General features: G+C 36.5%; 1 protein-coding gene across 1 annotated transcript in view; it reads right to left on the bottom strand.

Annotated features, from left to right (window-relative positions):
* Nucleotides 1-17,919, bottom strand: part of SORCS3 (sortilin related VPS10 domain containing receptor 3) — a 516,059-nt gene that overhangs the window by 141,030 nt on the left and 357,110 nt on the right. Inside the window, exons 6-7 of the mRNA XM_063307802.1 lie at nt 13,931-13,995; nt 2,220-2,338 (exon numbers count right to left, since the gene is read on the bottom strand). Coding sequence (XP_063163872.1) covers nt 2,220-2,338; nt 13,931-13,995 — 184 coding nt within the window. The remainder of the gene's footprint in view (nt 1-2,219; nt 2,339-13,930; nt 13,996-17,919) is intronic.

Here is a 17,919-nt window from a genome sequence, read left to right as displayed (position 1 = left end):
TGCTCTTCTCCCAAGGATTAAGCGTCTTCTGATTTCCTGACTGCAGTCAGCATCTGCAGTAATCTTTGCACCTAGGAATACAAAGTCTTTCACTGCTTCTACATTTTCTCCCTCTATTTGCCAGTTATCAATCAAGCTGGTTGCCATAATCTTGGTTTTTTTGAGGTTTAGCTGCAAGCCAGCTTTTGCACTTTCTTCTTTCACCTTCATCATAAGGCTCCTCAGTTCCTCTTCACTTTCAGCCATCAAAGTGGTATCATCTGCATATCTGAGATTGTTAATGTTTCTTCCAGAGATTTTAACTCCAGCCTTGGATTCCTCAAGACCAGCTTGTCGCATGATGTGTTCTGCATACAAGTTGAATAGGTAGGGTGAGAGTATACAGCCCTGCCGTACTCCTTTCCCAATCTTAAACCAGTCCGTTGTTCCGTGGTCTGTTCTTACTGTTGCTACTTGGTTGTTATACAGATTCTTCAGGAGGCATACAAGATGACTTGGTATCCCCATACCACTAAGAACTTGCCACAATTTGTTATGGTCCACACAGTCAAAGGCTTTAGAATAGTCAATAAAACAGAAATAAATGTTTTTCTGAAACTCCCTGGCTTTTTCCATTATCCAGCGGATATTGGCAATTTGGTCTCTAGTTCCTCTGCCTTTTCTAAACCCAGCTTGTACATCTGGCAATTCTCGCTCCATGAACTGCTGAAGTCTACCTTGCAGGATCTTGAGCATTACCTTACTGGCATGTGAAATGAGTGCCACTGTTCGATAGTTTGAACATTCTTTAGTGTTTCCCTTTTTTGGTATGGGGATATAAGTTGATTTTTTCCAATCTGATGGCCATTCTTGTGTTTTCCAAATTTGCTGGCATATAGCATGCATTACCTTGACAGCATCATCTTGCAAGATTTTGAACAGTTCAGCTGGGATGCCGTCTTCTCCTGCTGCCTTGTTATTAGCAATGCTTCTTAAGGCCCACTCAACCTCACTCTTCAGGATGTCTGGCTCTAGCTCACTGACCACACCGTCAAAGCTATCCCCGATATTGTTATCCTTCCTATACAGGTCTTCTGTATATTCTTGCCACCTTTTCTTGATCTCTTCTTCTTCTGTTAGGTCCTTGCCATCTTTGTTTTTGATCATACCCATTTTTGCCTGGAATTTACCTCCAATGTTTCTAATTTTCTGGAAGAGGTCTCTTGTCCTTCCTATTCTATTGTCTTCTTCCACTTGTGCGCATTGCTTGTTTAAAAATAATTCCTTATCTCTTCTGGCTAACCTCTGGAATTTTGCATTTAATTGGGCATATCTCCCCCTATCGCTGTTGCCTTTTGCTTTCCTTCTTTCTTGGGCTACTTCTAGTGTCTCAGCAGACAGCCATTTTGCCTTCTTGGTTTTCTCTTTCTTTGGGATGTAAAATATTCTATTAGCATTTTGATATTTTATATTTAACAATAAGTGAACAATAATATTGCCGTAAATATCTACCTAAATTAATTGTTTGGACAGTTATCAGTTACTGCAGGGGAATACTGTGATAACCTTGAAAAAGAAATGAAAGAGAGTTAATAAACATCAGCTGAGGCCAGAGTAAGAGAGGGGGGTGAGAAATCTGCTCAGGATAACCCTACCTGGATTCTTTTTAGTCTAAGAAGAGGCAGAAGGAAATGTTCTCAAGCTTTCAAGATTCTGTTAGTATATCCTACAACAATAAAATAGAATTCCAGTAGATTTTGCAGTGTCTGTTTCCTGACCTGGCATAACTTGAAGGGTTGACAGTTACATTAACTACTAGTAAAGAAAACATGGATGTAACAGATAATGTTTTTAAAATATGGGAAAAAAGGAAATCAACAGCAGTAGTGTAGTGCATTTATCTGGCCATAAATTATCAGTACAAATAAAAATAGAGAAATAAACAGATATAGATAACTCAGTTCTCCATATTAAGATAGGTAATTTGAGAATATATGTGATGTTCCTTTACTAGAAACAGGAAAAACAGCTGTGCTGTTACCACTTTTGTCAATTAAGTTTTGTTTTGTTTTGAAAATGTGGCCAGTGTTCTTGATTCTTAAATAAAGAGGGTTTTTTCCCCCATATTAGTAAACTATTACCTAATTAGATACCATTTTGAGGTCTGGGAGGCAATTTTCTAATGTGTAAGGTGTCTTTATCTTTCAAAGATAAAAATATGCCAAGAGCTACAGACATACCTGAATAAAGATGTATTCATCCTGGACAACAAGTGAACTTGTGTCGATGGAGTGCAAAAAAGGTCCATTCCTGGTAGTCTCTGAACATTCTTGAATTCTGCAAGTTATATAATGGGCATCTGTATGGGAAAGATAACCTTGTATGAAAAAAATGTTGTTCAACAGTTTGTCATGGATTGAGTAAAGCGAACATTCATCTTTTATCATGGCCAACCTTGCATTCTGACCTTTATTTTCTCATGTTAGGAATATCCCTGTCAGAGATGTCATCCTATTGCCTGTTTCTTAGACCACTATTTTCCATCTTCTACTTTTAGCTCCCAATTAGGTATTAGCTTAGCAGTACATCCACACCATTTTTTAATTTTCATTCTTAGGTATCCTTGCTTAAAATATTAAATTTCTGGCTCATTTTTTTTTTAAATTAAAACATGCAGCTGAAATTTTGCTGGATAAGGCCTGGGAACAGGAATAGGTTTAATTTGCTTTAGCAGGTAAATTAGGTGGCTAAGAGACTCTTTTTTCCTCTTCACTGAACAGTGAGAGATTCTGGCACACTTAAGCAAAAGTATCCTATTTAAACATTTTTCCCCACCTGAAGTTTGCTGGAACTATAAAGCGCTCCATAGCAGCCCAAGAAACTCCAGAAAGTAATCTTGTAAAGTGCTCACCTAGCAGTTGTAAGAAACTCCAGAAGGTAATCCTTCTGCTGATGCTGCTTTAAGCAAGCCAGACTACTTTACTATGTTCACTGCATTCATGAATAAAGCCTTTTATTGCCTCTATGATAGATTTTCTGGAAGAAGAGGCTAATAGGGCTTCATTCTGACTTGTCTTTCCAAGAATCCAATGGAAGCAAAATACCCTATTTTATTCACATGAAGATTCTGGGTGCATTTCATTTCAATCCCTATTCCCAATCATTCAGGATTTTGTTTTGTCCTCAGTTAAACAATAGTAATGGTAGATCTCCTCTTCTAGACTGTACAGGTAGTCCTCACTTAACAGCCATTTGTTTAGTGATGGTTTGGACTTACAATGGTGTTGGAAAAAATGACTTACGAATGGTTCTCACACTTATGACAGTCACAGCGTCCCTGCGGTCACACGATCATGATTTGGGCGCTTGGCAACTGGTTTGCATTTATGACCATTGCAGCATCCTGTGGTCATGTGATTGCCATTTTCTACCTTCCCAGCCAGCTTCTGGCAAGGAAAATCAATGGGGAACCATGTGATTCACTTAACGACCATGTGGTTTGCTTAACGCCCACAGAGATCTGCTTAACATCCACCACCAAAAAGGTCATAAAATTGGGCTGGATTTGCTTAATGACCACTTCACTTAGCAACCATAATTCCAGTCCCATTTGTGGTTGTTAAGCAAGGACTACCTGTAATTTACATGAACTGATTCAGTTTTCCATGCATTTAATTTATGCTGAATATCCACTCAGCAGAATCCAAGCTTCCTATCCACAAAAACAAAAAGTATGTCTATATAGTCTTGCAGTGTTCACTCTTTAAGTTCAGAGAATTTCCCTCTACTGATAAACAAACATCAGTACAAATAACAAATAACCCTAAATAGACATTGTAGTGTCCATCAAAAGATAGTATAGTATGATTTAAGGCCATCATAGTTCTGATTGACTCTGCATTAGCCTGAACAACAATATGTTTATTACAGCCCTAAGGCCAAATACAATAAAAATATATAATAGTAACAATCTTATATTTAAAACAGAAAAACAATTAGGATGATTCGATTTAAAATTAAGAATAAAAATACTAAAATAAATTGAAATAAAATACTGTGTTAAGAAATTCTAAACCTAAGTAATGGTGTGGCTTACTGTGCAGATGGTAGCACAAAACTGGGCAACCTGGGAGGATACTTTTGGGTCCTTGTCCGAAAGAAGTAGCATTGATAGAAATCACTCTCCCTGCCTGGAAATTTCTTCAATAACGGATACTGTATATAAGGAACAGTCCAGAGTCCTTATATAGGGAACAGCATAACAACATATGACTTAGGGTTTCTATTGAGCCATCACCACATGGAAATAGCCAAAGGTGCATAGGAGTACCCTTAAAACATCCAAAAAGGACTGCTGAGGGCAGTGCATCCAGCCTGGCTAAGGTGAAAGCTTTACGAAATTTCAAAATTTATAATGGATGATAAATAAGAAGCTGGAATGAACCCTTCCAGAAGAAAATGACAGATATTGGGGTGTAGCACCTTACTTAAATTTGTTTGGAGATCTATATCCCAGATTCGTTGTTTAAGAACAGTTCTAGCATTATCAAATCCTAATGAGCACAGACTTTCCATAGAGAAGCCCATCAATTGAAGTTTAACTAAGGCTCTTTTTTTAGCCACGATGACTTAAAATGATCTCTAAACACTAATGGGGCTAAACCTATAGGAAACTTTAGCCAGAAGGCAAGAAGAAGGAACCATGCTCTGGCATCCAGTGAAACTATATACCTATTTCTACCCATAGGTAGAAATCTTTGATACTTTTTGGTACCATCAATATGGCTCTAATGAGCTTATTCTGGATGGTTTCAATAGAATTGAGCTTAGCAAGGGAGCAGATTTGAGAGCCATAGAGAAGCTAAGGGACTACCTTAGCGTGAAAGACCTTGCAAGCTGCAGGAATATAATGAGCTCCTTTTGAGTGGTAGAATCTTGCAATAGCTGATGAGGTACTCTGTGCAACACTTGCCTGGTACAGAAAATGAGTGTTCCAGGATAAGGAAGCATGGAACTGCACTCCAAGGTATTTATAGGTGCACACCTGTTCAATTGGAGTCCCATTTATTTGCCATTTGTTACTCTTATGATAGTGTCGGGCAAAAACTAAGACTTTAGTTTTCTCAAAATTTATTGAAAGTTTTTGATCTGTGCAGAATACAGCTAGTGCCCTAAGTGCTTTTCTCATTCCCACTTGTGAAGTAGACATAATGACTACATCATTGGCATACAGTAGTGCTGGAATTGCACGATCAGCCAAAATAGGTGGATGGGCTGAAATAGCAAGCACTTGAATTACTGGATTTAGATACAAATTGAAAAGTAATGGAGCTAATATACAACCTTGTCTTACCCCTCTATAAGTTGGGACTGCTTTAGATAAATGTCCCCAGGGGGTGCATCTAATTTTCATGGAGGTGTTTGAATAAAGCGACTGAATAAGAGCTAGAAGCCTTTTGTCAATTGTGGAATGACTCAGACTATCCCACAATCTCTCCCTTGGTATTAGATCAAAAGCTGACTTCAAATCAACAAAGGTTGCAAAAATGGAACCATGAGGAGGGGGTAGAATATTTTTTCTGCCAAATGGTGAAGAACCAAACAATGATCTAGTGTTGAATGCTCCTAGTCTAAAAATGCTTACTAATAACAAACAACATATTTTTAAATTGGAGGTTATCAGAAAAGTTTGTTGAGCTTAACTATGTAGATTATTACTTTCCTAAAGAATCTGGCTATGTAATCATAATCATAATCATAAAAGACTAAGCAGCAAACATATACAATACAGTACAATACAATAATTGGATTAAAAGCAAATACATTTTTAAAAAATCATTCTTCTTGGATAGTTTGATAGTCAGGCTATAAAGCACAATGTCATTATAAGCACCTAGCAACTGAATATATATATTTTATTAATCTTATAAGAATTAGACATTATAAGAATAACTAACTGTTCAGTCAATATAACTCAACAGGGCCTCAGATATATTTATTGCCCATCCCCCCAAATATATATATATAGAAAACACTTCAGCAATTAAATAGGTATGGTGTGATTAACCTAAAATTTCTTGTATCTAGAGATTATGGAAATATCCACCAAATGCTATCCATAGTTCATCATTTATGTTTCTCTAAAATCAATTACGGCACAAAAAATTTCTTTTTTCTACAGTAACAATTCACTTATCACAGATTCATGAAATGTGTTCACAAGTTTAAGCACAGAGCTGACAGAGGTCAGATTGGATTTGGATTTGTTGTTATCAATAATATGTGGAAATATTTCATATTTCATAGAAAATGTATCACTCTGAGTGACTGGTACTGGGCTAGAAACCAGGAGTTGGTGAGTTCTAGTTCTGCCTGAGGCATGAAAGCTGGCTGGGTGACCTTGGGCCTGTCTCTCTCTCTCAGGCCAACTCACCTCACAGGGTTGTTGTTGTGGGGAAAATAGGAGGAGGAAGAATGAGGAGCATATTAGGTATGTTCACCCCCTTGAGTTATTTATAAAAATAATAAGGTGGAATAAAAATAAAATCAATAAATAAATATATTCAAAAAGGACACCTCCTTAACTTTTACAGGCACATAGGACAGATTCTACTTCCTCCGGCTTCTTTTCTGCTTTTGCTCCTCATTTCAGCCTCTCTCTACCTCACCTATTCATGCATGCATATATACTTCCATTTATTTTGCAAATATAGTATAATGAAACAGCATGAAAACATCCTTCAAACATACGTGCATCCAGCTACAGCCATAAATGCAATATAGCATCCATTTTATCGTGCAAATGTAACATGTGGGTATGCAGGAAGTATCAAATTAAGGAACAAAAGTGGCAGTTTCTATTAAATAACCAAATTCAATAAAGAAATGAAAGGAGGCACTTCCTGGAGCTCAGAATCCATGAAGCAGATAAGGACCATTTTACCAAACAAAGAAGCAGAATGAAAAGAGATCAGGTCTGAACCACCAGTGAACCACATGTGTTTGTTTTTGTTTTTGTTTCTCCCAACATAAAAAGACCATTAGAGCAAATACAGAGAGAATGGGAATGTTCTTTTGATCTCATTGATAAACAAATCCTGCAAAGGGACATATGTTGAAGACAGCTGTAGTATATTAAATAATCCTTTATTGAAATAAAGGATAAAGCTGTTTTATAAGAGAGAATTAGTAGTGTTATTTAGGAAACTGAAATTGAATACTGTATAAAAATTAATACAAAGAAAAAACAGACTCCATTAACTAAGTAGAATTTCCATGTTGGATGGAAATTACTTTATAATGTGGAGAGTATTTCAGTTCTAACATGGAGGCAAATAGTGACAAAGTGAGATGGATGTGTCAACTTTCAACTCCTCTATTCCCACCTCAAGCAAAGCTTCATTATGCACAAATTTAAGATTTTCCTGGAGGGGTCCCAGCTTACAAAGGGAATCTAAATCATAAGGCCAAAATAAATTAATGAGATGAAGGAATTCCTTCTGCACATGCCTGAAATTTAAACTTCATTTGCCTACTCTTTAGAGTTTGGACCTTTTACCAGTCTTATTTCTTTGTGATGCATACAAAGTAATCCCATTCTACCTACATTGTAGGGATATTGATATTCTGTAAGCTGCCTGGAGTCACAGCGTGTGAATTGGGTGGCCTTATAAATTTCTTTAATAAATAAATAAATAAATATTGAATTTAGGTTGAAGGGATATGATTCAAGACTTGACTTGACATTAAGTGATTTTCTGAAAGTTGCCATCTTTCAGTGCAGCCCAACCTCTCTCAAAGAGTTGTTGTTATAGGGACAAAATGAAGTTACATATCCAGAAGCATAACCTTGAGCTACCAAAGAAAAGGTGGGATATAACTGTATTGTAAAGAGGACCCATGTTTGTCTATGGTAGCAAAAAAACAGAAGGGATCTGGTAGCACCTCTTCCATATAGCAAATCAAAATACATAAGCTTTCAAGAGCTGCAGCATACTTCATCAGATGCACAGAGTGGCTTGACTGATATATGATTTAAACTGGGAGGAGGTGGGGTGAGTAGAAGGGAGAGTAAGAAAGGTTGATTGTGCAGATGCAGGTTACATGTGAGACAGATTAAAAGTCCTTCCTCAGTTAACAATTGTGACATGTTAAAAAGCCACTGTGTTTGTTGAGACCTTCTGAGATTGCCTGACACCTTTTGATGTGAATTCAGCAAATTCTTTCTCAATGGTGCTGTTAAAACCTCATTTTTCCAAAACAATCACTTTGAGATCTTCCACAGAGTATCCAGGGAAGTTAAAATGATCTGATATTTCTTTGTCCTTGTTAAGAGTCCTGATGTGAAGCTTGTGTCCATTACTTCTTTTGCACAAAGTTTTTCCCATTTGTCCTATGTAGAACCCAGAGAAACACTGCTGACAGATAATGGCATATATTACATTAGACGAAGAACATGTGAAGGTACCTATAATCTTGTGTATACTTGTTGGGGCCTGTGATTGTATTGTTGGTGTAGATGTGTGGTCAAAATATACATTTGGGTCTGTTGCAAGGTCTGATTCCCATGTTGGCATAATTGTTATGTAGTTTGTTCTTGCATGTGAGAATCTGGCTCAGGTTGGGTGGTTGCCTTTATACAAGTATGGGCCTGCCTCTCAGTGCTTGAAGAAATGTAGTGTTATTGTCCAGTATTGTCCAGCTTATTAATAGTGTCCTTGAGTGTTTTGAGCTGTGAGCTGTAGATGACAACCAGAAGTATTCTGTTGTTCATCCATGCTGTGTACAATATGTGTGTTTAATGCATGTGATGGATTGATGATGGTTGTATGTCTGCGTTTTGTAATATATCTTGTCCACTCCTGGGGAACTTGCCTAACGCCTGCATTATGGTCTTTCCACCACAAGATGAAGAACTTCCCACTCCCATTAAGAGTTAACATTATATTGATTTTCTAGTAGTTTTATTGTGATTTTATCTGTTACATTCATTATTATTAATGGTCTTATTTTTGGTTTTTATATTTATTATGTTGTTGCTTTATAGTTTTATATGATTGGCTTGTATTATGTACAGTATAATCAATCATCAATCAATTTTTAAGAGGCATTGGAGCCCAGCCTTTCCTGGTGTGAAATATAGCTTTGACTTTATAGTTCAGCTATCTTTACACAGCAGCTTTCAGCAGCATCATTCAGAAAGAGCTTCAGGAACAGTACTTCCCATACTCTTTCTCCAGAAAGCAAAAGGCTAATCACTTCTCCCCTTCTCCTGAGGTCAGATTCAAATTCAATTCAAATTGAATTTAGTAGGTCTGAGAAGTGCTAAAGTGTTATTAAACATGAGGCCAGGCACAGCAAAGCAAAGGGAGAAGGGTGGCAAGGGGAAACCTGGACTGGGCAGAGCAGGGAGAAGCAACTGCAGTGACACCTCCCCTCCTGAGAATCTGAATCAGATAGGACTCTTGTACACCTCATGGAAAGGAGGAGGAAAGGTTGTGTGAAATTTTGCATTAGTTGCCACCTTTAAAATGATTCAGCAAATAATTATTGGCACAATACATCTCTCTGCCCCATCTTTAGTTTCTGAGAGGGACATTTATAGATCTTGGAAAGCTCACTCCATAGGTTATTAATGCAGTGGCAAATTTCTTTAAGAATTTAAGCCAGATCCTCAGTCAAAACAGTGGCCAAGAAAATCACTTGCCTTTCTCAGAAACACAGCCAAATGAATGAATTCTAGTCTCTACTGACCTGCCTTACTAACATAGCTTCCTGAATTGGGCAGGGTGAGATTAATCACTCCTCTTTGCAATTGGTGTGACTAGCTAGGAGGGCCTTTGATGGACTGCCAAAGAGCAATATGGTTTCTTTGAATAACCTGGGATTTAGGCTCCCTTCATTAGGATCTACTGTAGGTCCTTGCAGCTGAACCAATCCACCACTGTGTTGTGGACTCCCTGACATGTTCTGTTGTTAGAGATGGCATGTTTTCTTTGCTCCAGTGTAGGAGTTTGCTGCTTCATCTGATGTATACTTCTTGATTTGGCTTTGGTGGTTATGTTGTCTTTTAGCCAGGAGAACATGCCAGACTTTTAAGAGCATCTGGAACTTGCTAAGAGCTAGTCATTCTGCTTTTAATGCCAGGAAGCTTATGCTGCCTTAGGCTTTCTCTTCTCTCCAGAGTCCTTGGCTTGGAAATCCCCTATCTCCTTAAGTTATTATCAGTGTGAACTGGACCTGGTGAAAGGCCACATGTCCTGTCCTTAGATAGAGGTTCCAAGATCTGCAAATTAAAGGAGATCCTTACTTTCACTGGTATCACCAAGCATCTTCAGGATATTGGGACTATTCGGTTTTGGAAGAGGAGCAGACAGGAGGGGGACAGGAATGAAATCGATAGAGGACACAGATAATGGCCTTGAAGGACAGGAGGAAAAGCCACTACCAAGACAACAATCAGACATCTGTGGCTTGAGCCTATTCCAAGAAACTAATTTGAGTATAATCTCAGACAGGCCCCTGTCTAGTTCACATGAAGATAAAGTGAGGGAGGAGGGAAACACATTCAGACTTGAAAGATTACATTACAAGAGCTTTCACAATAAAAATAGTCCTGATCTATATGGCATTGTTGTGGGGGGGGTTGTTTTTTTTTGGGGGGGGGGGTCTGGTCTACCTTATAGGGCTGACAGAATCTTACCAATTATACTGAGTCTATGCAGGCAATTGGCCCTGAGGTTGAAGAAATACATGGTGTCCAGATGTATGAAAAAAAGATGAGACTAGCTGCTGAACAGTCTCCTTTCTTTCCTTTGGCGGGAAGATCAGACCTCTTTTGGAGTCCAGAATGGCTGTGTGGTGCCCAGGCTTGAATGAAGGATGCTCCTAATTAAGAAACCCAAGGTCTACATTTGTGATCTGAATTCTTGTTTGACTGATGCAGATCAAATTAGCAGGTCACCAAGACAGGGATACATGTGTATTCTCTAGGATTTTAAATGGGCTATGACAATCACAATCACCTTCATATATTTTCTGGGAACTGACAATAGGCTGGATGAAAAGGCCTTGATTAGGTAGTGAACACTCTGGTATTCAAACATTTCGAATAAATAGATTGGAACATATAGATAGGACTCCTGTAAGGCCAGGATGTCTTTCTTCTAGAGGTACTCTATGATTGATGTCTGAGTGTCTATACAATGCTTGCAGTATTTGGTGTGGCAGTTAACTTGCTTCAGGTCCATAATAGTGTTCCTTTCTTTATTCTTTTGGGAATTATGAAGAAAATTGAATTTGACCCTGATGATCTCTCATATGGAGGGATGTACTTGACTGCCTTTATGTTCAGAAAGAGTTTGTGGCATTCCAGACCAGGTGATGCTTTTAATCTTGTATTAATTGAGTGATGAAGTGAAGTAACTCCAGGGATCCCAGACCAGTCAATTTCATGAGGTGTTTCTGTCAGAACATCCTTAAGAACCATATATACAATATCATAAGAACTCAAAGATAGATAAATTCTACACAGGAAAGCCAAGACAATCATCTCCTCTTTTGCTCAGAAGAGCAAACCTTCTCCCTAGATAGGGATATGACTAGCCAGTGGGATCTTTGACCACGGAGTTCTTTGTTATCCAAGGATCTGTTTTATGTGGTAGGGAGGAAAAGAATGAAAAGTGTAGCCTGTCTTTGCCTTCATATTTTTCTGCAGGGTGGGAATAGATTATTTTATCTGTACTTTTAATTGGGAAGCAATCACAGCCTCTCTGAACAGCTTTCCCCTTCAATAGGTTAATGTTAGGATTGATTTGGATGTAGTCTCTAGATTTCATTTCTTAGGCAAAATTGTTTCCTAGCATGCCTCTGGCTTAGTACTGGGCCCTGTCTGGATTAGCATCCACTGCAAAGATAGCAAACCTGGCTAGTTTAGACATATATTACTGGAGTTTCTTGCTCTAAAGCAATATGCTAAGTTATCTGTTTGAGAGATAGAAGCCTTGGGTATGGTGAATATGGATTGAATGGAAAAGTGACTAACCAGTATAAAATAAATATGTCAAAATAGTTTGGTAATATAGGCAGAATGAATGAGGACAGAATTGGAAAACAAATTATAAAAGAAGAATGAATTGTTCAAGAGGAAGATTTTAAAAAACAATCATAGTAAGAAACATTGATGGGATCTCAAAAAGAGAGTTGTGAGAAGTTTAAAGGATAAAATCTATATATAGATGTGTTAGAAACAAAAATGGTTTCCAAGGATAGAAAGGTATAGACATATATAGTGAATAGTGTTGACATAAAGTAGATTTGTTTGCTTGTTTGTTTATCTTTGCTTGTATGCCACCCCAAAAAGCCTGGGGCAGCTAACTGTGTTAACCAAAAACAAAACAACACTCAAAAACCCTAAGTACATATTTTAAAAATGACAATTATTTTTAAAAAGATAAAAACTGGAAAATACAAATATCACACACCACAAACACCCTTATCCTGTGCCAGGTGGATAAGAGTGCTCAAAAGTTTCCTGAAGCCCAAGAGGGACAAAGTTGAACAGATCTCTGCTTGTATAAGTTATTAGATTTACAGGCCACATGATTCTATCACAACTCTTGATAACATAATACAAAATATGAAAATATGAACATGTAATATAAAAAGGATTGTTATAAATTAGTGAGTTAACTGCACATGATATTTACAGTAACTAGCATTACTTAATTAAGGATTTCCAGTTTCTGGCAGTACTTACCCCCAAATGATTCTGGCCTTTCAAGAAGTTTGAATAACATGGTGAGATGTATTGCATTTCCATTTAAATTGAAGCCATTATTTCAAGTTTGCATATATACATATAGATTAGCAAATGTGACATTATGCAAATCTGCATTCAATTTTGTCCTCTCTTTAGTGGGGTTTCTCTCTCTCTCTCTCTCTCTCTGTGGCACTACATAAGAGGCTTAGAAAGCAGAATTAAGGTGCAAAGCCTGCTTGTAATTCTGTATTATTCTTTGTTAACAGAATTCAGTCAGAGTGTTCTCCTGTTTTAAAAACGTATCCAATCCAATTGCTATCTTTGGAAGTAGATAAAACGAAGGCTATGCAATTCCAAATATTTTTCACATAAAGGTATGCTATAAGGTAGAAATCCTGTAAGTGTATTAATTAAAATGGGGAGCTAGCTCATGAGAAATGGTTATAAAATCCCAGTTTTTTCTCACCTTGTAATCTCTCTTACCTTAAGCTCTTAACAGAGAGACACAGAGATTCACACTACACACCCACACACAGACACCCAAACATCAGGATTCTAATTGGGGTATTTATATGACACAAAGAACAGAAACCCAATTGTGGCAAATCAGGCTTTTGCTATAAAAATAGCTATCAAATTCTCATTCCAGCAAATGAGTGGAAATGTTCTTATTGGTTCCTTCTGCCAGCAAGAACAATAAACTCACCCATATGGCTTCATCCATGGTTTGTTTATGAACCAGGCACTCTGGCTTGTTCCTCTTTAAAAAGCTAGAGGTAGAAGCCAAGAGTGCTGGAAATAGATATGGAAGAGGGGGAGACAGAGAGAGAGAGAAAGAGAAAGAGAAAGAGAGAGAGAGAGAGAGAGAGAAAGAGAAAGAGAGAGAGTGAGATCTTTAATACACAGTCATTCAGACATATTCTTTTTTTACTTGACTGGATAGGGTTTTTTTCTCTTTATTTACTGTTTCTAATAAGTTTGTTTTCCCTTCCCCATTCCATCTCTTTCCAGCAAAATGAAAGTTGTAGAACTGTATCCCCTTGGTACCTAGGACAGGAACATCCAGCAAAGAGAGCTTGGTGACTCACATTTTCCCTATCAATTAAAATGCAAATCAAAAAACAAAACCAAGTAAAATGAAATTCAATCTCTTCCTCTCTGGCTTGATAGGCTTGGTGCTGAGACACTCACGTCCATCTGGTGTCCGAGCCTCCATATGTACGAGGTCAGGCTCCTTGTCCAAATCCGTGACAGACCTGTGAGAAAAGAAGAAGTAGCAGAAAAGAAACAAATCAGTCTGTGCAGCAGAATGCCATAATGGCAGGCAAAGGTGAAGCTGGATTGAGAAATGAAGAGGTAGAGAAAAACCACTGGCTTCTCATTTTAAACAACCCAACCTAAAACTGGGATGGATCCAGTGCATGAAAAGAAAAGCAACAAAGTTGGACTTAATAGTAATTTAGTTTAAAAAGCACATAAAATTATCAGACAAGACAATTTAATTTCATTTAATTTGCTTATAAGAACCTCCATGTGAAGCTTACATCCAAAAGTCCCATCTCTGAAAATGTTTGCTAGTAAACCAGAGGGGAGAACTAATTTTTGGATGTAACATCTAGGGCTGAATTACCCTGCTCACCTATTGGAATGTGTATCATAAATAATGCCCAGGAAGGCTTTTTGTCTGCTTCAGTTCTGATCCAGGCTGACACAAAACACCTTAATAAACTGGTCTTCACATTTCCTACTATGAGAGTACTTCTCAGTGTAAACCTGTCTGCCATGGTATTATTGTATGAGCCTTTTGGGGTAGACCAAGCAAAAGATACAGCAAGGATTCAAAAATGCTAGTTTATTGTTATAGGATATAATAACAGAATCTTGAAAGCCTGTCCAAATTTGTCTCTGTCCATCTTATACTAACAAAATCATTGCTGGATAATTTTGAGTTTCTTTCTCATGCTTGCTTCAGTCACTGGATTGTTTAATCTGTTGTCCAAGCCATTCCTTAATAGTTTTTTTGTGCCTTCTCCAAGGTCAGCTTTAAATTTCTTTATATCTTAACATCCATTTTTATTTCTTTTCTTCATTAATTAGATTTTATCCCTTTTTTCCTCCAAGAGGTCAAGGTAACATACTGTACATAATATTTATTGCACAACCACAAGCCTGAGGAGTAGGTTGGACTGAGAGGTAGTGACTTGCTCAAGGTAATCCACTGAACTACAATGGCTGGTAATGCATCTGAACCTGTGGTTCCTTGATCATAATCCATCATTCTAAATGCTACTTGCACTGTCTCATATGGGCATTGGTTAAAGGTATATAGCCTGTTCCCCAACACAAATTGAGAATGCTTGTTAAAACACAGCATACCAACATACCTAGATAACACAAATGGGCATACTGGCTTTCATCAGTCAGTTTGGAGGAAAGAACAAAGCTTTCTTGTCTATATGTTTCTCCCCCACCCCCATATATTTATAAAATGATAACTCCAGCAAACTGTCTCAAAATACTTCAGCTTATACATCACTGCCATCTTGCTTAGACACATGGAGATATGACCCACAGAGAGAAAGAGTATTCTTTAATAATTCATAAAACTGATTCAAGTAGACACATGTTTTGAATTTGTAATCCTTGTTAACCAACTTCATAGACATGGGGCTGGCAGTTCCTATTTACATGGATCATAATCCAATAATGTTAAGACTAATTAGAAGACTCCCAGATTGAATAGTTAGAGACTTAATGAACAATTATTGTTACAAGAGGATATTAAACTGAAGTGTTACCAAGTACTATAAGGCTTCCTTCAGATCAATTTAATTCCTGATGTTCCCTTATTACCAGTATGGAGTGCTAGTAAAGCATTTATGATAGATTAGTTTATCTCTCTGGCATCAAATAGAAAGCCATGCAAAAACAGAAGGATATACTACTGAATGAACTGAAACGGTTAGAATTAAGCCATAAACATAACCCAGACTTGGATTTAGGAAAAAAAAAGATAATAGCAATATGCAATCAACAGATTTATTGGAAGCAAAAGAGATCTACAGGAAGCTGGATTTTATTAAATGGAAATATTTTGAAAAAAGCAGTAAGTCAGAAAAATTACTGACCTACCAACTGCATGAGGAACAGGATAATGTACTATTACTGCTATTTGGCAAGGAACCAAACATATTTCCACAAATAAACAATGCAGCAATTTGTGAATTACTGTTTACTAATTACAGTAAACATACAACTGATCCATAAAAGAGTGAAGTTTATTTGAATAGTATTTGGTTTACTTACCAAATTTACAGATCAACAAAAGGAAATTCTCAACCATCCTATCACTGAAGACAAGACTAAAGAAGCAATTAAAAAAACTGAAATAGAATAAAGCTCCAGGACCTGACAATATTTCTGCAATATACTATAAAACATTTAAATACATTGGTCAAACCTTTAACACAGTAATGAATTAAATTCAGGAATGTGAAAAATTTCCTACATCATGGAAAGAAGACTTTACCTCTTTGATTTATGAAAAAGGAAAATATTTGACTTGTCATAAAGAACTATTTCTTTACTAAACATAGATTATAAACTTTTTGCAGCAGTACTTGCAAATAGAATAAAATTTTAACTAAATAATACATCCTGATTAGACTGGATTTATTCCAAAAAGATTCTGTCACTGACAAGATAAATGTTCAGAATTGACCATGATTTTTGTTTCTATTTTTATTTGTTTGCAGAAAAAGTATTTTTAAGATTTGAAATGGCCTTTCATACTTGCAATATACAGTATGTATGTATGTATGTATGTATGTTGTAGCTGTAATTTTTATTGGGACATGTAGTATTTATAAAGAACAAAAATCAAGAGAATAGCATTATTTTTTAATCATAACAATGCACTATACTGAAAGGGACAAACAAGATTATCCTCTCTATTTTATTTTATTTGGGGGTATTTAAACCATTAGGAATGAAAATACATCACATAAATAACATTTCAGGAGTTAAATTAACAATTCAATAACATAAATTGAAATTATGCATTGACAATAATGTACTTACAATTACCCATCAAAAGATCCCTTAGTTATGTTAATGGAATGTATACAGCAATATGATTTTGGGTCAGGTTATCAGATTAATAAAGAAAAAAACTACATGCTGAGATAAAATTTGGCAAAAGAGGAAAAGCAATAACTGTATTGAGGACTGGGGTTAACATTATGTAAAGTAAAGAAATACTTAGGAATTTAAATGACAAAAAATAATAGGGATTAATTTAAAAACAACTATTCACTGAGTTGAAAAAGTATAATAGGAGATATCTGGCTAGGTAGAATTGCAGACATTAAAATGAATATTTTACTAAATATTTTACCAAAACTTGATTTTCCTTTTTCAAATGATTACAATGCATATTGAAAACAAGGTATTAAGTGATTTGCAAACAATAAAAGACCAAGGATTAAATTCAAGATTCTATAGGACGAATTAAAGGTGAATTAAATTGCATTGCCATGCTAGCTGCCTACATGGATTTCAGAGTGGATTGTACCTCCTTATGGCTTGTTACATCTATGAAGGGGCAGAACTTCCCAGCAGTGCATAAATAATTCTGGCTTGAGACAAACAGAAACAAACATGCAGTAATAAGTAAAGTATTGCATATCTGGGATAAACATTGGAAAATAATCAGTCCAGATCTCACCCCTCTCATATTGTTATTACATGTTCATTTTTATGAAGAGGACGGTACAAGAAATTTGTTCGGTGGAGAGCTAACAATTCATTCAGAATGCAAGATCTAATTATGAATAAGATGAAGATAAAATCTTTTGAAGCTCTTATTTCACAATGGTTCAGTTTATGTAATCAGTTTCAAGTATGCACTATAGCATAGTATTAAAAGAATTGCAGAAATAAGGGGGAACACTGAGAGAATTGACTGAATTTGAAAACCTTATAATAAGTGTTTCAAAATATTTGGACAACCTTATTTCTAGGCTGTGAACAGGTCAGAGATTGTATGAATTCCCATTTCAATCTACAATATTCTTAATAACCTTTATCAAACCACATATCCTCAAAGTATACTTAATTAGCTTTATCTGAAAACTGTGTCAAGGATACCAAATGCTTCTAACTGGAAAAGTGGTCTCATC

The sequence above is a fragment of the Candoia aspera genome, chromosome 6 (assembly GCF_035149785.1).
Source record: "Candoia aspera isolate rCanAsp1 chromosome 6, rCanAsp1.hap2, whole genome shotgun sequence".
Lineage (NCBI taxonomy): Eukaryota > Metazoa > Chordata > Lepidosauria > Squamata > Boidae > Candoia > Candoia aspera.
Note: the sequence above shows the minus strand (reverse complement) of the source record. Positions and strands in the feature narration are given on the sequence as shown.